The 23,960-nt window shown below is 57.4% G+C and overlaps 1 protein-coding gene across 3 annotated transcripts; it reads left to right on the top strand.

Moving 5' to 3' along the window:
- The first annotated feature begins 117 nt into the window (after positions 1-117).
- Positions 118-23,577, top strand: CLASRP (CLK4 associating serine/arginine rich protein). Of its 3 annotated transcripts, XM_067720713.1 has the most exons (21): positions 118-390; positions 1,180-1,307; positions 8,303-8,400; positions 8,972-9,073; positions 9,302-9,381; positions 11,518-11,602; positions 12,777-12,925; positions 13,728-13,824; positions 14,811-14,889; positions 14,974-15,047; positions 16,314-16,355; positions 17,262-17,477; positions 17,593-17,880; positions 19,296-19,559; positions 19,878-19,917; positions 20,216-20,276; positions 20,515-20,573; positions 20,667-20,713; positions 22,425-22,507; positions 23,116-23,140; positions 23,424-23,577. In XM_067720713.1, exons 2-21 carry the CDS (start codon positions 1,209-1,211, stop codon positions 23,464-23,466), a joined length of 2,031 nt encoding a protein of 676 aa, XP_067576814.1. In that variant the 5' UTR covers positions 118-390; positions 1,180-1,208; the 3' UTR covers positions 23,467-23,577. The 3 variants fall into 3 exon arrangements, 2 of the variants coding, with proteins under 2 accessions (XP_067576814.1, XP_067576815.1); XM_067720714.1 differs by lacking the exons at positions 118-390; positions 1,180-1,307 and adding an exon at positions 6,427-6,539; XR_010939296.1 differs by lacking the exons at positions 23,116-23,140; positions 23,424-23,577 and having other exon boundaries at positions 19,878-19,921.
- Positions 23,578-23,960: the final 383 nt, after the last annotated feature.

The raw sequence follows: 23,960 nt of genomic DNA, 5'->3' as shown, positions 1-23,960 counted from the left end.
TATCTCCTTCAAGCCCCGCCCCTCCCTCCTCGCCCGAATATAGGCCCCGCCCCTCGCGTGAGCGGAAGCACCGTCCGCGAGGCTCCGCCCCTCCCCCTTCACTCAGCCTCCCACTTCCGCTTCCGGTGCGGGCCGCGCGCGAGCGCAGCAGTGGGAGGCGGCGGCGAGCTGCCGAGTGCAGGCTGCTGGCCGTGACCTCCTGGCTTCGGGCGGACGTCAGCCCAGCTTCGTCCTTGCCTCGACCCCTCCCCGGTCTGTTGTGAGCCTTCGCTCGGCCCCGGCCTCGAGGGCCGACCGCTCCGCACCCCCTCGGCCTGCCGGGCCTGAGGCCGCGCCCTGACCCCGCCGTCGGGCCGAACTCGCCGCGTCGGACCCCGCCGCTTGCCACAGGTCCCTTCCTCTTGTCAAAAAAACTTAACCCGAACCCTCAGGCCCAGACCCGGTGTTCGGCCCTGTCCAAACCTTCGGGCTCTGCCTCTGTCCTCCAGCCTCGCCCCGAAGCTCAACCCACCCCGTCCTGTCTGCCCGTTCCGCTTCCCTCAGTCTCTACCCTACCCTCCCGCCCCCAATTTAGATTCCGTCTTTAGACTTAAGCCGCGCTCTGGTCTCCTTAACAGCACTCTCCCATGCTCCCCCTCCTCCCCCAAGGGTCGACGTCTTCCGTCCACGCCCTTCACCTGCCCTCGACCCCTACCGCCAAGCCACTACTCTGTTCCCATAAAATCTTTCTCCTCTTCGTCCACTTGCCTTCATCTCCGGACCCCTGCTACCCATAGGCACACCCACAGATGCCCCCTGGTGGGAGCCCTTTCAGCTCTTTCCCCTCCCTTGAGCTCCAGCCCCAGCTGCTCCAGGTCTGTTTCCAGACCTTGCTTCCAACACTCGCTCCTTCCATTCCCGAACCTTTCATCCTTGATTCTGGCTCCTCGAACACAGGATACCCCTTTCCCAGGGATGCTCACTCCAGAATCACCCGAGGGGGCGGTTTCAGAATGCCCAGGGTACTGGATCAGAGTTGCCTGGGATACACCTGAGCATCTGGAGCTGGGTTCCATAGCCTCACTTCCCCTCCCTGAAGCTGCTCTTCAGGATCAACTCTGTCACCAACTTGTTAGATGACATAGAGTCTGTCTATATGGTTTTTAAAGCCCGTCTGACACCCGTCTCCTTATCCCTCAGGTTGAGGCCCCAGGCTTGGCCTCACCACGATGTGGCACGAGGCTCGGAAGCATGAGCGGAAGCTTCGAGGTATGATGGTCGACTACAAAAAGAGGGCAGAGCGGCGGCGGGAGTACTATGAAAAGATCGTGAGTAACCTTTAATCTGGGCTGGGAGCTCTGCTGGAGGGTGGGGCCCGGTCCTCCTGGTACGATTTGGGCTTGGAAATGCGCTAATGTTAGAGCCCAGTTTCCTCCAGAGAATGTCCATTTTTTGAGCATAATCATTGGTAAAAACTTGAGGCATTCTGTTTATTGTAGTATACTGCGCTGTTTGGTGTGGACTCAGTACAGAGCTGGGGTCAGTAGGAAGGAGGAAAGTCTTTGTAACACTCAGAGCAGTCCAGACATAAGATTGGCCACCTCCGAATGGTGTCTATCCTGCTTATTGCTGTATTCACAGTGCCCAGAAGAGCTCAGCATTCTTGAGGTTGAATTTGGCACCCCGAAGGAGTGCCGTCATCATTCACTAAGTCAAGTCTGACCATTTCCCTCCCCTGTTTGATGCTTCAGTTGCTTTTGGAGAGAAGAGTGCACTGCATCTTGTGATCTAAAAGGCCCTTGTGGTCTGGCCTCTCAGCTTTATCCTTAGGTAGCTCCATTGGCCTTTTTTCCGTCTCTGCCACCACAGGGATTGAACCTGTAATGCATCCTCTCACCTATTTAACTGTTACTTGCTCTTGAGACCCCAGCTTGAAATGGCATTTGCGTACTAGGTTCAGTTCTCCTGTTAGATGGTATTTGTTATAGACGTTTTCATTTACCATCGCATCACTGCCTCAGCCTCCTCCCTTGTCTCCTGGCCTCCAGTCCTGCCGCCTCTAATCCACCCTCCAGGGTGGAGGGGCCAGAGAGGTCTTTCTAAAGCACAAAGCTGACCCTGTCCCTCCCTTGCTCAGAACTTCTCTGTGACTCCCTAGTGCCGGGCTCCTCAACCCAGCGTTTAAGACCCTACATGTTCTGCCTTTTACCACCCCCTCCAGACTCTTGTCACTCTGCTTTCTGCCTTGTTCCTTTGCTCACGCCATCTGGCGTCCTCAATATCTAGGCTACTTTTTCTAACAAAAAAAAAAGATGTATAAAGAGTTACCATTTTACTTCCCCAAATTATATAGCCCTCTCCAGCCACAGGGCCTTTGCATGAGCTTTTCCTATTACTCGATTAACTGCTGCTCATCTGTCAGATCTCAATCCTCAGGGGAGTCTTTCCTCATCCTCCATACTCAGCCGTCATAGCTCCCTGTCGTTCCCCTTTGCGGAATTTAGCACACATATCCAGCTCTGTAGCATTGGAGACTAGGTGTATTTGGGTCATGTTTGCATTCCAAGCTTGAGCCCAACGTGGTTTAAAAGAACAGATGAATAAAGCATAGCAGTTACCATTTTAATTGGTCCTTCGCAGGCACCAGGCTCTGAAAAGAGCTTTAGATGCGTGATTTCTTTGAATCCCCACAGTCACCCATGAGACAGAGGCTGCTGTTACCCTAGGAGAGGAATCTTTGAGAGCGCCTCAGTTGCCTTCTGTCACCCGGGAGGGAACCACTGGGCTGTAGAGAGAGCCCCTCTCCAGTGGTGTCAGAATAACTATAACATGACCACAAGGGCAGGGGTTGGGTCTATGTTGCTTATTGGTGAGGCCCCAGCAGTGGACCAAGAACACAGTCAGTGCTCAGGAGTGAATAGCTGCCATTTGTTAAGGGTTCGTGGTGTGCCAGGCCCTGTGCCTGCTACTTTGGCACATTCTTTCTAGTCCTTTCAGCAGGCCTGAGAGATTGGTATTGATCCCTGTGTTAAAGGTGATGCTGATAACAATGGCTAATTCTGTTGAGCATTTATGTGTTATCCACTGTGCTGAGCACTTGATGCGTCTCCACTTCATCAAATTGTCACCCCCAGCCTGGGAGGTGGTTTGCTTTTTATTGATTCCATTTCACAGATGAGCAAACTGAGGCTCAGAGAGTCATGGCCTAGATCATATAGCAAGAGGGCAGAGCTGGCATTCTAACCCAGACTCTCTGACCCTGGACCTCTCTTAGCTCTTCACCTGGGCTTTCTACTGCAGAAATAGAAGTTCAGAAAGGTGCAGCAGCTTGTTCAAGGTGACACGGCCGGGAGGCAAAATACCAAACCATACCAGGTCCTTAAGAGTTTGGAGTCACAGGGCTCTGGGTTCCAATTCCAGCTATTCCACTTACATACCATGTGGCCCGGGCAAGTGACTGTATCCCTGAGCCTGGTTTCCTCTTCTGCATGTGAAATGATGTATCCTATAAAATCACGTTTGGCTGTGAATAACGGAGACCTAAAGCATCAATGGCTTAGACAAGATAGAAGTTTATTTCCTTTTCACATAAAAGCGCAGAGGTGGCCGTTTCTGCTCAGGGACCGTTTTGTTGTTCAGCCATGCATGGCTTCTCTTCCCAGTGTTGTCTTAAGGTCTAAGAGGGCTGCTCAAGCTCTAGCCATCATGTGTTCATTACATCCAGCGGGGAAGAAGAAGGGAGGGAAAAGAGGCCAGGGGGCTCATGCCAGTTAAGAAAGTCTCCAGATGTTTGCACATGGTATGTCCACTCATATCCCCCTGGCCGGCAAGTAACCCCATGGTCACAAACAGCTGTCAGGAAGGTTAAGAGGCGTAGACTGTATCCTGGGTGGCCTAGTGCCAGTTAGGAGTCTTATTACTATCGAGGAAGGGGCAATGGATGTTGGTTGCCAACTCATGGTCTGCCACAAATGGTGGGGACAAGGACACCTCTCTCCCGGGCTGTTGGAGTGTAGTGAGATTGGGCACAGAGACCACTGAGGGCAGGCCTGCCCAGGGTAACTTGCTCAGTAAATGCCGGCTCTTGTTGGTTCTGAGGTTGTTGTTATTACCAAGTAGAGCTGGACTAGCATCCAGGTTGATGGATGGTGTGGAGGAAAAAAGGCTGGAATTGGGCCACTTAGAAGGCCTGGGACTCCGTGCTCTTGTTCTTGTAGCTGGGGAGCTCCCTGAGCTTTGTTTTCCCCCTTGGGACAGTGGTGATGACAGGGTGACAGGGAAGAGCTTCAAGAATACAACAGTGTCTGTGGGGTGCTTTGTGGTGCAGGCCTGTACAAGCAACCATTGTCCCCGTACGAGAACGTGATGAGCATTCAGATCACGGCCACCAAGCTGTGGATGATAGCTGCTTTGAGGAGGGGATGGGGCTGTCACACGGGTCTCTCATCTTGCTCTTGGGCCTAGGGAGGCGGCTGAGGCGAGCACTGAGGAAGCTGAGGTCAGCTGTGATGGGCCGGGCAGGTGTGTCTAGGCAGCCGGTTTCTCTGCTCATCTGTCCATGGTGCCTGCTCTCTCTCCCTAGCTGACCCTAGTTCTGTCATTTCTCCTGTCCTTGTCAGCTTTCTTCTGATCAGCGGTTTGGATAAAGAAACAATTCCCTGTTGATGTGAAAGTGGGAAATAAAACATCTCAGCTCCGGCATCTCCTTCTCCAGGAGGGCCCAGGCTAAATGATGCATCACCTGGCTCCCCTATCCCAGCACTGCCCACTCTAGGTCGTCACTGTGGGGGATGGGTCTGTCCCCCACACTGGACTGTGAGCCCTGAGGGCCAGGCTGGCTGTCTCAGTCAGTGCCATGGCCCTAGCACAACGCCTGCACCTGGCGTCGGTGCCTGCTTAACAGTTGACTCCATGAACTCCTGTGACCCCCTCTGATCCTGGAGATGTAACGATCCGTTGGTTAAGAATAGATTTTGGGTCTTGAAGAAATATTTGTACCTGTTCGTTGGAGTATGATTCACCATAGCCAAGATGTAGAAACAACCTAAATGTCCATCAGCTGATGAATGGGTAAAGAAAAGTGGTCCATACATACAGTGGAATATTATTCAGCCTCAGAAAGAAAGGAAATCTTGTCACATGCTACTGCGTGGAGGCACCTTGAGGACATTATGTCTAGTGAAATGAGCCAGTCACAAAAAGACAAACACTGCAAAATTCCATGTGTATGAGGTCTTAGAAGCAGTAGAAACAGAACAGAACCTTAGAAACAGAAAATGGTTGTTGCCAGGAGCTGCGGGAGGGGAAAAGGGGAGTAGTTGTTCATTGGGTATAGAGTTTCGGTTTTGTAAGCTGGAAAAGTTCTAGAGATCCGGTGCAGAGCAAGGTGCATATAATTAACGCTATTGTACCTTTCACTTAAAAAAAAAAAGAGTGGATTTTGGAGTCAGGACCATTTAGGCTCAGATCCTAGTTTTGTTTATGGCTGGTGTGATCAGGAGCAAGTGAGCCTCCCCACTCTGAGCTCCAGTTTCCTCATGGGACATGGGGGTAAGAGTAGCACCTTTCTCCCAAGACTGAGACGTTTGAGATGTACATAAAGCACTTAGTTCAGCACCTGGCTTTTATTTTTATTATTATTATTTTAATATTTATTTATTTGGCTGCACCGGCTCTTTAGTTGTGGCACACGGGATCTTAGTTGTGGCATGCATGCAGGATCTAGTTCCCCGACCAGGGATCAAACCTGGGCCCCCTGCATTGGGAGCATGGAATCCCAACCACTGGACCACCAGGAAAGTCCCCAACTCCTGGCTTTGAGTACGGTTCCTTGACTTTTCCAGACGCTCCCAACAGAGCCCGTCCATGGACCCAGGTTTTTACTCCCCGCCCAATGCTATTTTCCTTGTTGTGGTGCTGGCACTGCCAGTGGCTTCACGCTACAGGCCGAAGTCCATCCTGCACACAGTGTCCCACGTGAGTCTTGGCTGTGGGAGCTGGGCATTTGGCCTGGCGCAGCCTCAGAACACGAGGGGCTCTTGGCCTTAGACCTGGCTGGGGCGGTCACGGGCCGAGGGCGCTGTGTGGCCCAAGGTGAGGGACTGAGGGAGGCAGGGGAGGTGCGGGATGAGGAGTTGGATTCCAGCAGCGCCACCCCGCTGGACTCCCTGGGCTCGGGTGTACCCCACCCTCAGCGTCTTCACATGTGAGAGGAGAGGGAGAGCGGCCTGGCGCCTAGTGAGCGCAGGACAGGTGGTAGCCCCGTAGCAGCTGTGGTCACTGGGGAGCGTCCTTCTCAGCTCCTGCTCGCCTGGCGGTTGGGGCGGGAGGTGGAGGCAGAGCGGGAAGTGCAGGCGCTCCAGAGCTTGATGCTGACGGTTTTCTCCTGCAGGGGCTCGGCCTCCTCGTCTGTCGGTGAGGGTTTGTTCTCTTTCCTTCCGTCAGTGTTCCTGAGCGCCTGCCGTGGGCCGGTCCCTGCTCTAGGCGCTGGGGATACAACAGTGAGCAAGACAGGTCCTGCGTCGTGGAAGCTGCGGTCTAGTGTGGGAGACAGGTGACCTGTGAGTGGCGGTGCTCCGAAGCAGACGGTGCGGTTAAGGAGCTAGAGTCAGGCGGGTTGCGGGGGAGCTGTTAGGCAGAGCTGACAAGGAAGGCGGCTAGAAGGAGATGGGGAATGTGTGCTGTGGTCTGGAGGCCAGCCGCCTGGAGCAGAGGCGGGGCAGAGAAGTCAGAGAGGGCCAAGCTGGAGCGGAGCGGCGAGGCTCTGAGCAGGCGGACGTGGCCTAATAGGTTTTAGCAGAACCCCTCGGCTGCCTCGCGGAAAATGGGCTGCAGAGGGCAAGGGTGGTAGCAGGGAGCAGGGAGGAGGCCAGGAGGCCGCAGAGTGGTTGGGGAAGGTGGCAGTGCTGCGGGGGAGGGGGGAGGCGGGATGGGAAGTGGTTGGGCTCTGGGGCGGTGGTGCTGGGAGCTTGGCCAGGGTTTAGTGGGGAGCACCAGCAGCCCGGCTCGTGGCTCCTGTGGGTTCCTCTGACGTGGCAGGGGCTGTAGCTCGCCAGGGCCCGGCTCTCGGGAAGCTCAGTGGTGGGAGCTGCTGCGGCTAGATTTTATCCTTTCCTGACGCAGTTCTGGTGACTTGGAATCGTGACTCCCCACAGGAGGCCTCAGGCCTGAGGCGATAAGTGAGTGTAAGGTGTAACATCAGGTGGTGGGAGCGACTCAGGGGCCATTCTCCATCTAGGTACCTTTGTTCTTTAAAACAGCTTTATTGAGATATAATTCACATACTGTACAATTCAGTGGTTTTCAGTATATTCACAGGGTTGTGCAAGCATTTCCACAATGTAATTTTAGAAAATTTTCATAAGCCCCAAAAGAAGCCCCATACCCATTAGCAGTCGGTTCCCCGCGCCCCGCAGCTCTGGGCAGCCACCAGTCTACGTTCTGTCTCTGGATTCGCCTGTTGTGCACATTTCACATAAATGGAATCATACAATGTGTGGCCTTTTGTGACTGACTTGTTTCGCTTAGTGTAATGTTTTCAGGGCTCATCCGTGTGGTAGTGTAGATCAGTACTCCATTCCTTTTTACTTCCAAACAATATTGCATTGTCTGGATATGCCATGTTTTGTTTATCTGTCTTGCGTTGATGGACATTTGGGTTGTTTCCAGGGTTTGGCTATTGTGCATAGTGCTGCTGTGAACTTTTGTGTACAAGTATTTGAGTCTCTGTTTTTAGTTTTTTCAGGTATATACCTAGGAGTGGAATTGCCGGGTGTCATACGGCAGTTCTTTGTCTAACCTTTTGAAGAACCTTGTTTCTGCATACTCTTGTCAATATTACTTGCTATCATCTGTCCTTTCAACTTTAGCCATCTTAGTGTGAGGTGGTGTCTTGTAGTTCTGATTGCTGTGTCTCTGGTGAATAGTGACATTGATTGTCCTTTCATGAGCTTATGCAGTCCTGGTGTCTTAGAGGCTGGTCCTGGCCAAAGTGCTCACACCTGCCTCTGAATGAGTGGCCTTGGGGTGGGGGTGGGGTGAAGAGTTGGGGGAAGTATTTTAGGGAGGTGGGTCTTGGTACTGGCTGTGTAGAAGGTGGGGCCAGAGCTCAGAGCCTCTTGCTACCACCTCGAGAGGAAACCCTTCCCCTGTCTCCAGGGGTTAGGTGGCCCCCGTTAGTGCTGCCAGCCTTGTGTAGGTTCTTTTACCTCTGAAGTAGGGCCTCTTGGCGTCAGAGGTGAGCCTGCTGCTAACTTGGTTGTGTGGGAGTGGCAGGGTTTGGGACTCCGTTGGGTGGTGACCTCCATCTTGTCCTTCCCTGCAGAAGAAGGACCCAGCCCAGTTCCTGCAGGTGCATGGTCGAGCTTGCAAGGTGCACCTGGACTCTGCAGTTGCCCTGGCCGCCGAGAGCCCCGTTAACATGTAAGACTGGGTCTGGGGGTAGGGTAGTGTCTGTGACTGAGGGTTGGAGGGCCAAAGGGACCTGGGGTAGGACACAGACCTTCGGAGTCTGAGAGAGGGAAGCTTTGGCCTGCATGGGAAGGTGAAGGTCACTAGCTAAGGCTGTACGGCAGCGGTTGGGATAAAGGCCCCGTGGTGTAGTGGTTGGAGGAGGACTTAGAGGAGAATGAGTGGGGCCGGGGCCAGAGGCCCAGATGCAGCAGAGAGTAGGTTGCCAGAGGGGGTGTTTTGGGGTGACTGGGCTTATAAAGGTGGCTCCTAGGACGTGGTTCGAGTTCTCCACTCTTGCTTGGTTCTGAAAAACAGGTCCCCAGTTTCCCCAGGGCCCTATTCTTGTCAGGAGCCTGAATGTAGGTTTGGTGGGGGGGTTGGTGGCATAAGGGACTGCGTGGTGGGGGGTGAGGGTGGGGCTGGCATGGGGATCAGAGGGCTTGGGGGCCAGACTCCCAAGCGTGAGGTGGCAGGGAGCAGGTACTTTGTGTCCTGGGCAATGGGGACCCTAGGCTCCTTGCTCCCCTGCTCCCCACTTCAGGATGCCCTGGCAGGGGGACACCAACAACATGATTGACCGCTTCGATGTCCGTGCCCACCTGGACCACATCCCTGACTACACCCCACCTCTGCTCACCACCATGTAAGCTGCCTCCCCCAGGGGTTGCCAGGCAGGGAGTCCTACCCAGCAGCACCTCTTCTTTCCTGAGCCCTGGCCTGCCTGTCACCATCCTGGGAAGGAAGGAGGTGTGCACGTGGGGAGGCCCCCCCGCCCGTCAGACTGAGCCAGGCCCCTCATCCCCCTTCCTGCTGGCTTGGGATGGGGGTCTACCCTCTCCCTGTGGTCTCAAGACCTTGGCCTCCCCCAAAGCTCCCCAGAACAGGAGTCGGACGAGCGGAAATGTAACTACGAGCGCTACCGAGGCCTGGTACAGAACGACTTTGCTGGCAGTAAGTGACCTGGGGCGGCAGGGGAGTGGGGTTTTTTGGCGGGAGGGGCGGAGGGTGTCCCTGGAGACTGGAAGACCTCGACAAGGTTGGCAAGAAAAGTTATCCCAGGCCTTTCTACTAAGGGGCCTTGGGTTTTGGTCCCAGCTCTGTCATGGACCCGCTCTGTTCGCATCCCTTTCTCTCTTGGGGCCCTCTGTCTCTGGAATTGGTACAGGAGATGTCTGGTGAACTAGATGGTCCTACCACATCCCATGCCCTCTAACTCTGTGGCGTTTTTTCCTAAAAAATTGGTGAAAATAGCAAGAATACATTATTTTCCTCTGTGTATTTCCCCCGCCTGCATGGGTCAGAATGTTAGCTCTGGAAAGGAAATTTCTCCTTGTTTTAAATGAATATTTAGACAGTTTGGCAGTTTGCCAAGCGTTCATATATGTCCAGTGTTCTTTTCCCAAGCCATCACCGTTAACACTTCACAAATGAGAAAACAGGTTTAGAGACTTTTCCCCTCTCTGGGCTTGTGGCGGTTCAGACCCTGACAAACTTAGAGTTTTTTGTCTCTGTTACCTCAGTACATCTGCATAACCTCCCAGCAAGGTAGGGATGATGCCCCCATTTTACAGATGAGGATATCGAGGCTCAGTGGTTGGGTGGGGGGACACCATGTCCAAGGAGTTGGGGTTCTCACCCTGCCCTTAACCACTGCTGCCTCCTGCTGGACAGCTCTGAACTTCAGCTCGCCTCCTGAGAAGGACTTTGAGATACCCCCACACACACTCCCAGGATCTCCCTGTGAAATTAAGGGCCACACACTTGTCCCTTAGCCTGGCCAGTGTCGGTCTCCTCCTGGGGAAGGGTGATAAAGGTGAATTCTGTCCCTTGGGGTGGTTGTGAGGGCTCGGTGAGGAGTGCATAAGGCCCCGCACCGCGCCTGGCAGTCAGCCCTCCCAGTGGGTTCACTGTCCCCATATTTGTTTCTAAAATAGGTGTTTTAGCATCTCTAAAATCAGAGATTATCAAATTTCGGCAATCACTGAGGCCTTAGAATCAGGGGGAATGCGTCATCATTGATGCCGTTGTTGTTTTTGCCTTCCCCCCCAGGCTACATAGATTCTTGGTGATGGAGCCAGGGTTTCCCTCAGTTCTGACTCTATTCATTCGTTCATTCCCGCAGTTCCTGAGCACCTGTGGTGCGTCAGGCACTCTTCTGGGAGCAGGGGTCTAGTGGGGGAGCTGTGTAATCACGAAAGCAGGTGGTAGTCACAGCTAAGGCGCCGTCACGACAGATGTGTGCTGTCTTAGGCTGGCTCAGGGAAGGGTGGGCAAGATTTCCCCAGTGAGGAGAGGCCGCTGGACTCCGGGCCAGGAGGACAGCCCTGTGGGGGAAGGGGGCGGGTGGCCTTGGGGGACAGGGAGGGCTGGCTGGCTGGCTGGAGCTCACGTGAGGCAGGTCAGCGGGGCTTTGTGGACCTACCAGCAGAACCGCGGAGGCTGCGGGGAGGGCTGTACCGTGGCCCGCCTGGGCCCGCCCGGCCCACGCACCTCGCTTTACAGATAGAAGAACTGAGGCCCACCAAGGCAAGGCCAGGGTCCCACTGGGATTCGGGCATGTCTCACTGCAGGAAGACCCGGGGAGGCCCCAGTACATTGCTGAGCTCCTTGAGTTGCGTGTTGTGGATGAACGAGAGCCCAGATTAACCGCGCTTAATTTAAACTGGCCCACAGAGGCACAGAGTGGAGGGGCCCGTGGGGTCCAGGTGACTGACGTCCAGTGCTCAGGATAGCTTTGTCGTTCTGAAGGGTCCAGCTGAAGACCTTCCTAACAGTGGTAACAGTAGCAGCGCCAAAATACAACGCGCTCGTTCTGCCAGTGATCCCATTTTACAGAAAAGGAAACTGAGGCACAGAGTGGCTCATTTCCTTGATCAGGGTTGCATGGCGAGTCAGTGGTGTCACCAGGGCCCTCCTGCAGGTGCTGTGTCCTCAACACACACGGTGTGATTATCTGGGAATCCGTGACTCTGACCCTGGCTGTGCTTGGGTCACACCTGTCCTCCTACCCCCCCCGTTCTTGTGTCCCCCCTGAATTCCCAGTGTCCCCAGCATCCCCTGACCCACGTGCCTCTTGCCTTGCCCCAGTCTCAGAGGAGCAGTGCCTGTACCAGATCTACATTGACGAGTTGTACGGAGGCCTCCAGAGACCCAGTGAGGATGAGAAGAAGAAGTGAGCCGGGGTCTGGGGCACCGTGGGCTTGAGGGAGGCAGGCAGACTGTGAGCCCCACAGGGCACAGCCTCGTCCATCCTGTCCACCTTGGGCTCCCCAGAGCCGGGGCTGGTGGTTGGCACAGGGTAGGCGCTCGATTGATCAATGTTTAGAGGAGGAAGCAGCAGCTGGACAGGAAGGGTCTGCTGACAAACCTCTACACTGCGTTTGCAACCCATGGGATGGTAGGAGGTGAGTTAGGGCAGGGAGTTAGAGCAGGCCCCGGGCTGGACAGGCCTGGGTTTGAAACCTGCCGGTGAGGACTTCCCTCTGAGCCTTGGCGGGCTCCCCTGTGAGGGGGCTGGCGGCAGTGCCCCCTGCCTGGACTTTCCAGGGCTGCAGGAGACGGAGCTTGTGAAGTGTTTGTCCTCTGCTGCCGTGAAGTAAGCTTGTGGTCAGCAGCGGCTGATGTCGCTCTGGAGAGGGACCTCTCCAGGCTGTGTCCCTTGAGGAATGGCCCCCCTTCGCCAGGACAGCCGCTGCTCCACTTGTTCCCCAGCGGTCCTGGAGCCCTGCCTCCTTACCACCTGCTGCTGCGCAGCTCCCCCACTGCGATCCTAGTGCTTGCTGCTTCCCTCCCTCTGAAGAGTTCTCACGGTGTGGCGGGAGCTTCCTGATGACTCTCATCCTTATCCCTGACACCCCCCCACCCCCACCCCCCCGTTCAGGACGAGGCTGGCGCTGGGACAGCGTCAGGGAGTGTTGACTGAATTCAGCAGCAGGCGTGCACTAGGCCCCTACGCCGCTCTGGACCAAGCTGGGCCGTGCTGTTACCCAGGATAACGCGGGCCTGCCCTTGCAGGACTCACAGTCTGGGGCCGGGGGAGACAGATCCAGTAGCAGTGGGGCTGGGGATCTGACGATGGGGCTGGACCCCGCCTGAGGGAGGACTTTCTGGAGGATGGTGCATTGGAGCTGGAGGAGGAGGGAAGAGCCGGTGGGAGGTGGCCACAGAGGGTTCTAGGCTGAGGGCGAGCGTGAGTGAGGGTCTGCAGGCAAGGGTGCCGAGCTGCCCTGGAACTTGGGAGGGCGGCGTGCGGTGTGCGGGCCCTCGAGGCTTGGCCTGGGCTGCATCCTGCCCATAGTCTGCGCCCCCGCCCCGCACCTCCCTGGCTCATGGCTCCCCTGTCCCAGGCTGGCGGAGAAGAAGGCTTCCATTGGCTACACCTATGAGGACAGCACGGTGGCTGAGGTGGAGAAGGTGGCAGAGAAGCCGGAGGAGGAGGAGTCACCGGCCGAGGAGGAGAGCAACTCGGACGAAGATGAGGTCATCCCCGACATCGGTGGGGTCCCCTCTCTGCCCTCCCCCCCCACAGTCCCTGGGCGTTGTTTTCGTGTCTCGTCCCGCCCCCTCTGTGGGGTGCCCCCGTGCTTAGGAGCCCCGCCTGTCCCGCCCCTGCTCCAGGGCGCTGCTGTCCTCCCTTCTCACTCGTGTCCTCCTGGTCCAGCCTCCCTTTCTGTGTCTCTCTCCTTCCTCGTTTCTAGGATTCTGCCTCTATGATATTGTCCCCACCTAGGTTCTGAGTCTGTCCTCCTTGCTTGTGTCAGCCTCTCTGTCTCTCCCTCCCCTTCTCTTTCTCTCTCTTCTGGAAAACAAGTGTTCCTCCAGTTATAGAGCCTCATCCCCCATGCTGCCACCCACCTCCACCTAAATGCCTGTCTTCCCTCCACCTCTCACCCTTTCTCACTCAGCCCACCCACTGTTTATTCAGACTTACTCAGACATATGTGAAGTGTCCGTCCCCCTTCCACTGAGTCATCCAGCATCTGGCTTCTGAATGCCTGTGACCCGAACCCCCTGCCTCCCGCCCACCTAGATCTTCAGCCGCCCTCTGTCCGTCCCCCGTTCACTCCCCCGTTTACTTCCTCCACATCACACACCCCTCCCGGCCCCCACCCACCGTTTGTTGTGCTTGCCTCTGGCCAAGCCCTGCGCCAGCCTGGGGATGCCAAGATGAGCTGACTCGTTCCCTCCCTGCAGAGGCCTGCGGTCTGGTGGGCACCCCCGCCCCCAACTCCCGGGGCACTGCCCCTTCTCCCCTTCTCGCTCGGCTTTGGTCCCTGACAGCCTTTCTTTTGGTGTAGACGTGGAGGTGGACGTGGACGAACTGAACCAGGAGCAGGTGGCAGATCTCAACAAACAAGCCACGACCTATGGCATGGCCGATGGCGACTTCGTCAGGTGAGGCCGGCGGGCTGACGCCTCTCCACGTCCTGTGGACCTGGCATATGTTGTTACCCCTCTTCCCGAGCAGTTGTGTGCCTGGCCCTGCGCCAGGGCATCACACACAGAGGCTCCTGAGCTCGTGGGGTGGGTACTTGTGACTGGCTTTAGCCTTGTCGAAGCGGAGGCTGCCCCCAGCTGTGTGACCTGAGGCCACCGGACTCCTGGAAACTCCCGGGTTCCTGGGCCTGGTGGACAGCGCCCTCCAGTGGAGAGGCTTCGCTCCCCGGATCATTCACTCGCAGTTGCTGGTTGAACCTCTGCCCTGTGCCATACCTGTGTGGGTCACATAGACCGGTCCCATCTGACAGGGTAGAGCTGGAGTCTGAACACAGCGTCCTCTGCCCAGAACCCTCCATGACTCCCACCTCCCTCAGGCGCAGTCAGCCTCCTCACCACGGCCGCAGAGTCTCACCTGTCTGGTCTTCTGCCCACATACTGCACCCCTGCCGGCCTCCATGGCCTCTTTACCCCTTCGGTGCCTGAGGCCCCACCTGACCTCGGGGCCGCTCAGTGTGCCGTTGGCTCTGTCGGCACCTGCTCAGCTCACTGTCCCAGGTTTCTCATCAGCTGTCACTTTTCTCTGGGTGGCTTCCCCAACCTCCCTGTTGAAGGCTGCAGCAGCCTCTACCAGTTCCCTGGACTTCCTTCCCTCTTCTGAGATTTACTTTCCCATCGAGGCTTTCACCGTCTAACATACCATGTTATGTGACCTTGGCCATTGTGTCTCTTCTCCCCAGAATGGTAGCCCAAGGGGGTGGGGATTTTTGTTTGTTTTCAGTAATCCCTAATACCTGAAATAGCACCTGGCATGCAGTGGGTGCTCAATAATAGCGCAAAATGAATGCGAGACCCCCAGGATGGCTTGGGGTTTCTCACTTCCTGCAGTGACACTGCCTGTGGCCTGGCCCCTCCTCCATCGTGCCCCTCGTGCCCCTCTGTAGGATGCTCCGGAAAGACAAGGAGGAGGCAGAGGCCATCAAACATGCCAAGGCCCTTGAGGAGGAGAAGGCCATGTACTCGGTGAGGGCTGGGCCGGGGTGGTAGGGCAGGTGTGTGCCTCATGGACGGCACACCCTCACCAGCCTCGTACCCACCCTGCTCCAGGGCCGTCGCTCCCGGCGCCAGCGGAGGGAGTTCCGGGAGAAGCGGCTAAGGGGCCGCAAGATCAGCCCACCCAGGTAGGACGGGTTCTGCCCCATGCCCCCACCCTGCCAGCACCAGTCTTTCAGGGCTCTGGGGGAGGAGCCGGGGCTCAGGAAGACCTTGGGGGCAAGCTCGCCACTTGCAGGCAATTCCCTCCTAGTAGGGCAGTGAGTAGGGAAAGTTTGGAGTAGGCGTGGCTGTGAGGGGCGTGTGGACACCTGCCCTGCCAGCCATTCCCCTCACCCTGCTGGACTCGGGACGCTTGCCGTGCTCCCTGAGAGCCAGTGGCGAGGTGGCATGGGGTGGCTGGAAGGGTTGAGAGCAGAGTCAAGGGGCACGGGCCTGGCCCTGGACTCTGACCTGGTTCTGCTGCTTGGCCGCTTCCTCACGGTCAGAGTTTGGGCAGGTGACTTTCTCTCTTGAGCTGCAGTTTCCTTTTTGGAAAAGGGGCACCATCACCTCCCAGGAGAGGGGCTATGCCAGTGCCCACAGCGAGGTCTCGGGCAGGTTTGGATGCGGCAGTCTGATGTGGAAAGCCCAGCCTGGGGCTCCAGGCAAACCCATGCTCTTTGACACATCTCGTGTGTTTAATGGGAGTCATTGAGGGTTGCTGTGAAGCTTAAGGGACCTGTTGTGGGTTCAGGGTTTGATGTGCGGTCTGGAAAATATTCCTTAAAGAATTGTAGAGATGCAGGTCAGTGTAGTGCATAAAAGCTTGGACTCAGGGCCACATGGCCTGGGTTGGAATCCTGGCTCTTTTCGTTTATGAGCTGTGTGGCCCTGGGCAAGTGACTTCACCTCTCTGGGCCTGTTTCTCCTCAGCTGTGAAGTGTGAAGAATCACAGTACCCACGTCAGAGAGTTGTTAGGAAGAGCGATTGAGTTCACTGAGTAAAGCACTTGGTGCCTGGCGCATAGTGTGCCTCTAAGACGTGTTAGCTCTTCTAGTTTCAACATCATCATCAGTAGGAAGCCAGGACCCAGTAGAGCCAGGGACTTGGAGTGGGAGGAGTGTCGCTTCTAGTCTAGGGTCCGGAGGCCAGCCAGGTCGGAGGCTGCTGAAGTCCTTGTTGCTCAGGGTCAGGGTGGGTCTGGCACATTGTGGGTCAGGGCTGAGGTTCAGGCTTCGGACAGATGTGAGGTGAGTAGGAGGAGGGATCAGGGCCCGTAACCTGGCCAGCAGCCCCCTCATCACTGTGCCCAGCGTGTGGCCTTGGGCGCCCAGGTTGGGGGTTGGCCTTACTTCTGTGCACACTAATCCCAAACCCCCCCACCTGTCCCATCCCGTTCTTCTCTTCATAGCTACGCCCGCCGAGACAGCCCCACCTATGACCCCTATAAGCGGTGAGTTCGCAAGGCCCAGCAGTCCTCCTCATGGAGGGCAGGGGTGGTGAGGAGGGCCAGGGGGCCCACCCTGTAGGCTGCCCTGAGATCACAGACTGGAGAATGTGTTCTGGGAGTCTGAATCATTCTTTGTTTCCTAGAGTGTTAGCCTGCTTTCCTGATTTCTTTTTCCTTTAAACGTGAACCTTAAAAATTTGTTCTCATTTAGCTGTAACGTAGTCTTGTGTGGAAAATGACCAGACGTGGCAGGAAGGCAAGACTTAGAAGTCAAGTCCCTTTAATCTGAACTCCCGGAAATAAGCAGTGAGAAATAACAGGCACAGAAGGGCCTGGTTGCATACGCGTGTGTCTCCTGGTTGTGGGAGTGGTTGGGACAGAGGCTTTGACAGACCTCGGTCTGACCCCAGTTCCCTTTGCAGAATGGTGTGGGAGGGCCCCCTCGGGGCTCCTGGGAGGATAGGTGAGATGAGGCAGGTGCACCTTTTGATGAAAAGTCTGGCACAGTAAGTGCTCAATCCGTGGGCGCCATTAGGGATAAGGTATACTTTTTTTTCACAAAAATGGAATTAAATCACAGTTAATGCTTTAGAACTTGCTTTCCACCTGACCTGACATCTATGTTGAGGAAATCTTTTCCTGTTACATTACAGATGTGCTCATCCCTTTTTAATAGTACAGTTTGCTGTTCCTCCTTTTCCTGGTTGTTCTGAGAAGGTTTCCGTGGTCAGGAATCCGATCCTTGCACAGCTGGTGTCTTTCTGCCCATTGGCTCTGCTCGTTGCGCCGGTGGCTGCCGTTGCTCGGGGCTCTGCTGTTCTGATTTCTGTTGCTCTGTGGTGGCTTCTGTTAGCCAGTGGGCAGGCTCCAGGAGCCTGGCGTTCGAGCCCCCTGCTTCCTGCTCTGTAGGTCGCCCTCGGAATCCAGCTCCGAATCCCGCTCCCGCTCCCGCTCCCCGACCCCAGGCCGAGAGGAGAAGATCACGTTCATCACCAGTTTTGGGGGCAGCGATGAGGAGGCAGCCGCAGCCGCAGCTGCAGCAGCTGCGTCAGGGGCCGCCACAGGGAAGCCTCCCGCGCCCCCCCAGCCAGGCGGCCCCGCACCGGGACGTAATGCCAGCGCCCGGTCGGTAACGCTCACGCTGCCTGCCCTACACCCCGGCCGCCGTGGGGGGGACTCGGGACGGCGGTGGGCCACGGCCCGGGCCGGCGCTGACCCGCCCTCCGTGCCCCACCTGCAGCCGCCGCTCCTCCACCACCTCCTCCTCCTCTTCCGCCTCGAGGACCTCCAGTTCCCGCTCCCGTTCCAGCTCCAGCTCCCGCTCCCGCCGCGGCGGGGGCTCCTACCGCTCTGGCCGCCACGCACGCTCCCGTTCCCGGTCCTGGTCACGCTCCCGCTCCCGCTCTCGGCGCTACTCGAGATCCCGCAGCCGTGGCCGGCGGCACTCAGGTGGGGGCTCTCGAGATGGACACCGCTACTCCCGTTCGCCTGCCCGGCGTGGCGGTTACGGGCCCCGGCGCAGAAGCAGGTGCGTGGGGCTGGGTTGTGGGGACTGGGCTGGGCGTGGGCCCCGTTTCAGCGAGACCAGGCTCTGGGAGGGGAGACCTGGGATTGGTGCAGGGGGGAATGTGCTCACTCCAGGTGTGGTGCCGGGGCTGGAGCACAGCCTCCCTTCTCAGGGATGCAGTGGGGAGGGAGACTGAGCTGTGCTTGTCACGGGAAGTCCCCAGGTGTTTGCAGCTGGCGACCCTTAGGACTGGGGCACTCCGTGGGCAGGGGCCGGAGAGTCAAGGCAGCCCTTTGAGAGAAGGCGGGGCGTGAGACAAGCGCTGCACATGGGACAGGAGGAAAGTGACCTAGGGACGGGAGCATCCCTCCGGTCCTATTCCCGGAGGGGACCTGGTGGATGAGAGCATGGACTGCGGAGCCCCTGGCTGGGTATGGATTCTGGCCCTGCTAGTGAACTCTTGGGGCCTGTTTCTGCATCTGTAAAAAGAGATACAGTCACGGTGTCCCCTTTATTGGGTCGTGAAGTTGTGACAAGTGAATTCTATGTAAGTGTTTAGTACAGGGCCTGGCACTCGGTGAGTGCTTTTATTGTCATCAGCATCATTACCCGTGTTATTGTTGTGTGGATCTCAACATCAGCTACCTACAAGGTCTAGCAGGTAAAATAGAGGGGCCGCGTGGGCCCCGGTGAACCGGGAGCATACGTCCCATCTGCTGGGCTCGTTGGCCACTCAGTGGCAGGCATGGTGTTGCTCAGTCTTCTGGTTTTTCAAGAGAAGTTGGGTTGGATTTTTAAAGGACAGCTCTTGTTTTCTCAATATTGCCAACAAATTTGAATTTTGTAAAAACCCAGGACAGTCCCACCAGAATCAGTGTGTGGCGTTGGTTTGGCTTCTGGGTCGTTCCCTGGAGCCTGACACAGGGCAGTGTCAGGAGAAAGACTGGGGTCGGAGGGGGACCCTGGTCACATCTCTGAGGCCAGCCTGAGGGTCCTGAGCAGAGAGAGGGTGGGGCTTGCACGTCCCCAGACTGGATCCTGTGGGTCTGTGCTGCAGTCTTGCACGGGGGCGGGGGGGTCATCCCCACTAGTGGCGAGACCCTGGACCTGGCAAGGTGAGGAGGCCGTGAGCATACAAGGGGGGGCCGCCAGCCAAGTTCTGCCCCCCCAGAAGTCACCTCTCAGAGAAGTGGGTGAATGGGTGTCTAGTGAGAAGTGAAGAGCCGTCTTAGGGCCGGTGTATCTAGAGGGCGGTCTCTGTTTAGAGACTGAGGGAGGCCAGGGAGGATTTCTGAGGAAAGTAGCGGGAGAGGAGTGGAGACACAAGGACCCCAGGGCCTCGGAGGAGGCTCGTAGATTCAGTGCCTGGGTGGGGCATTGCGCACCTGGGGTCCCTGGAGCCTCACGGCCTCTCTCCTGCCTCACCGCACCCCCAGGAGCCGCTCCCGCTCAGGGGACCGGTACAGGCGGGGCGGCCGGGGGCCCCGGCACCACAGCAGTAGCCGCAGCCGCAGCAGCTGGTCCCTCAGCCCGTCCCGAAGTCGCAGCCTGACTCGCAGCCGCAGCCCCAGCCAGAGCCGCAGCCCCAGCCAGAGCCGCAGCCGCAGCCGCAGCCGCAGCCGCAGTCACTCGCCGTCGCCCCCAAGGGAGAAGCTGGGCAGGCCGGCAGCGTCCCCTGCTGTGGGCGAGAAGCTGAAAAAGTGAGTGGGGCAGGGCTGGGGGAAGGGGATTGTGAGCTCGGGTGAGCAGGTGACTCCACTGTGCTCTTTTTGAAGGAACTTGGTCCTGTCCTGGGAGGTCTGAGGGGGCCACAGCTCTGCCCTTAGGGGCTCTGAGGAGTCACGCCCTTGCCTTGGGTCGGGGGTCAGAGGGGGACATGGCCCTGTCCTGCAGGGTCCGGGAGGGACCTGGTTTCTCCCTGGGGGGTGTTAGGGGCCCATGACCTTGGCTGTCTGCTCTGAGGGCAGTGCTGAGGGCGCGTGAGGTCGAAGGTGGCAGCTGGTTTTCTTTCCTCCCAGGACCGAACCTGCCGCTGGTAAAGAGACAGGAGCTGCCAAAGTCAGTAAGAATTTGGAACTCGCCCGTGTAATTCCCGCCAGCAGCAGTGCCCGAGAGCTGGGCCCGGTGGGCCTGCAGGGGGGCCCGGGTGGGCCGGGAGATCCAGCCCCGGGGATTGAGATCTGTGCCTCCCTTCCCTCCTCAACTGTCCACTGGGGCTCCCAGACCCTCGTGGCCAGTCTCCACAGCCTGCCCGTCCTCCACACATGCCCCCGCAAGTCCCAGGCTCTTGGATGAGGTGGGTTGTGGAAGCTCCGGGACACCCACCCGGTCTCCTGCCTCTTCTCCCCCTCCCCAGCCCAAGCTGACGCCACAGGAGAAGCTGAAGCTGAGGATGCAGAAGGCACTGAACAGGCAGTGTATGTCCCGCCACCTGCCCCTCCAGGGCTCCCCTGCCCCTCCTCCTCCTGGCCTGGCCGTGGGGAGGCCCTGCCCTTTGCCAGATAGGAGGCCCTTTGGGGAGGAGTGGGTGTGCACCTGCCCCGCGGCCACGTTTAGGGCCTTGGCAGTCTGGTTGGCCTCTCTGAGCTCAGCTTCCACATCTTGGGGGCGGGGCTTGAGGGCACCCCTCATCACTGTGTCTCTCCCTCCCCACAGTCAAGGCGGATAAGAAGGCGGCTCAGGAGAAGATGATCCAGCAGGAGCATGAGCGCCAGGTACGGGTTGGGGTGAGGGCATAGGGCTCACACAGGGTGCCGGCCCGGCCCCGCCCTCGCTGCCATCCTGCCATCCTGCCATCTCTGCCGTAGGAGCGGGAAGACGAGCTTCGAGCCATGGCCCGCAAGATCCGTATGAAGTAAGACCCCTTCCCTCCTACCTGCCTCTGGGTTGCCCTGTGTTCCCCACCACCTGCTCCGATCCAGAGCCCTGGCCGATCCCTCTGGGTGGATGAAAATAATCAAAGCCCTCGCCTGGCCTTCATGTTGTCCCCCAGTCTCCTTCCCATCCCCAGCTTACTTCGGCCACTGTGACCTCCTCCCAGCTCCGCCAGCCTCCAGCTTGGGTTACCTTTCCTGCTGTTCCCAAGATACCCACCCACTTCCCTCCCTTGCTGAACTCAGGGGTCCTTCCTGACCATCCTTTGTGGAGTAGCACCCCAAAACACGACATCCTCCAGCCCCACTCTGCTTTTCTTCATAGCACTAATCTGCACCTGGCATCCCAGTGTGCACTGTCTGTGTCCTTCACTCATTCTTGTTCGTGTCGCCATTAAGAAGTCGGGTGTGGCTGCTGGGTTCCTGCTGTGTGCTTTGCCCCTAGAACACTGGTGTTCGATAAACGTTTGCCGAACAGAACGGCTGAATGCAAGCCAGCCCCGCGCTGGGAGCCAGGGCCTCTCCCCTCTCCCATTCTGCTCCAGTTCTCACCTTGACTCTTCCCCTGCAGAGCTGAGTGGCTCAGAGCCTGGGTCAGGCAGGCTCAGGGTTCATTCCCAGCTCCGCCTCTCTGACTGTGTGGCCCTGGGGTGGGCACTGGCCCAGAGTCTGAACAGACCTTGGTGCCAACTGCACAGGGTAACTCAGGGGTTAGTGTCCGTAAAGCCTCAGCCCACCCAGTACCCATGGGCAGAACTGGAGGCCGTAGCGCTTGGTGTTAGCAAAGAGGAGAGTTGGTCAGTCGCAGGGTCGGGTCACCTGTTGTTTCTGGTTCTACCCTGCGCTTGCTGTGGGTCCTTGGACAAGCACTTTAAGCTCTCTACGCCAGGACTCACTGTATGAGATAGATGTGATAAGGCAGCCACCTCCATGGGGTTCTCCCGTTAAGGCACCTGGTGTGTGGTTCCTGGCACGTGGGGAGGCTTGATGGTTGGAGCTGCTGCTGTTAGTTGTTCATTACAGGCACATCATGTGCTGGGCTTCCAGGGCTGCCATGTGCTCCCATCGGGGGTGGAGGAGCAGAGTGCCTAGGGACTCAGCGTTGTAGTCAGTCGGACCTGGGTTCTGATCCTGCCTCTGCTACCCACCAGCTGTGCGCCTTCCGCCTGTCTGAGCCTTCGGCCTATAGATAAGCCTAAGTTTGCTTATCTACCGAATGCGGATGGAATAGTTGTCCCAGCTCTTAGGCTGGTGGAGAGGATTCCATGAGATCAGAGCCAGGCACGAAGGCACCCAGTAAATGTAGCCCTTGGGGTTGCAAATCCTGGTCCTTCTGACAAAGACCAGTTAAGCACTTAGCATGTAAGTCCCTTTGTTCTGAGGCTGTGCCCTGAGTGTGACAGGAAATTATCGAACTCTCCAGCCCTTCAGCAAGCCTTTCATCGCCAGGCAGACTGGGATTCAGATGCTGGCTCTGCCAGCCAGTAAGTATCCCCTCTCCGAGTTCAGTGCCCTCATTTCCAAGTGAGGAGAGGAGCAGGACATGCCCCCTTGGCTTATTCTTCCACCTGGACTAGGTTGTCGGCAGCACCTGCCCTGACAGGGACCCAGCCAGCCATCGAGTTCAGTTCAGTGTTATCGCCAGCCGAATGCCCACCCCTTCCCCTGGTTTGCCTCCCCTTCCCCGTGCAGGGAACGGGAACGCCGAGAGAAGGAGAGAGAAGAATGGGAACGCCAGTACAGCCGGCAGAGCCGCTCGCCCTCCCCTCGTTACAGTGAGTGTCCGCGTGGTCGCTTGGTCTGGAGAGCCGGGCTGGAGGCTCTGTGGCATTAAAAAAAAAAGAAGAGATGTCAAACTGGGTTACAAAAAAAACATGGTAGGGCTTCCCTGGTGGCGCAGTGGTTGAGAGTCTGCCTGCCGATGTAGGGGACACGGGTTCGTGCCCCGGTCCGGGAAGATCCCACATGCCGCGGAGTGGCTGGGCCCTTGAGCCATGGCCGCTGAGCCTGCGCGTCTGGAGCCTGTGCTCCGCAACGGGAGAGACTACAACAGTGAGAGGCCCGCATACCGCAAAAAAACCCCAAAAAACAAAAACAAAAAAACCATGGTACATTTTTTTCCACATCAGCCTTCTATAAATTAAAACTTTTAAGTCACACACACAACACACGGTGATTGCTTTAGTCACAAGGGACTTACAGGAATTGGAAGAAAAGCTCATTCTTAGCGCGTGGGTGTGGGCCAAGGGGCACAGGTAGCGTCCAGCAGCGGACACGCTGGAAGCGCCGGCGCTGCCTTAGCTGGAGACACTGGAAGCCCAGCCCTGGAGCCCACTCCTGGTCCTGGGCACTTACTTTGTTTTCACCCATCCTTTCTTTCCAGGTCGAGAATACAGCTCTTCCCGAAGGTAATAAGCAGGCTGGCCCAGCTCCCTGGGAAATCACAGTTGCCCTTTGGAACGAGGTCCCAGCCCTGATTGCTCCATCCCGACGCAGCCCCCTCCAATCCCCTCCAGTCATAGGGCCTGGCCTCACCCCTCGGGAACATCCCTCTCTGCAGCTGAATTCCCCATCACTGAAGCCCCAGTGGTCCCAAGCATGTCAGTGTATGTGTGCACGTGCCTACACAGCAGGGCTCCCTGCTTGCTGCCCAGCCCTCACGGGGCCTCTCTCTCCCCTCTCTCTCTCCAGGCGCTCAAGGTCCAGATCCCGAAGCCCCCATTACCGACATTAGGCAGAAGCTTGGTGGGGCAGAGGGATGAGGGGGTGGGGCGAGGGCTCAAGCTGTGATGCTGCTGGTTTTATCTCTAATGGAATAAAATCACACATTATTTAATTCTCTTCACCTGGCCTCCGTGTCGTCCGTGTGGTTGGTGCAGGGCTCCCAAACCCCAGTGCCCGCCAGACAAGGCCAGCTGAGGAAGGAGCTTGGTGGGTTCAGCTGTGGCCCAGGTGGAGGTCCCACCCACGTCTGGGCATTGGACCGGAGGCTCCTTGGTAATCAGAACTCCTGCCACTCTCAGTGAGGGCAGGGGTGCGACGCGGTGGGAACGATGGGCCAGGAATCTGCCCAGGGGCCTGTGGTGACAGGTCCAGGCCTCTCCCAGCTCTTGCCTCGGCCCCTGCCCTGGCCTCACCCCACACCCACGTTGGGAACCGGGAGCACAGCTTTCAGTGCCAGTCCTGCTGTGCCCCAGGCACTGGGTGCTGGCCTTTCCCCTCACCCCT

Source organism: Pseudorca crassidens, chromosome 20 (genome assembly GCF_039906515.1).
Source record: "Pseudorca crassidens isolate mPseCra1 chromosome 20, mPseCra1.hap1, whole genome shotgun sequence".
Taxonomy (NCBI): Eukaryota; Metazoa; Chordata; class Mammalia; order Artiodactyla; family Delphinidae; genus Pseudorca; species Pseudorca crassidens.
This window is presented reverse-complemented; position numbering and strand designations above follow the sequence as displayed.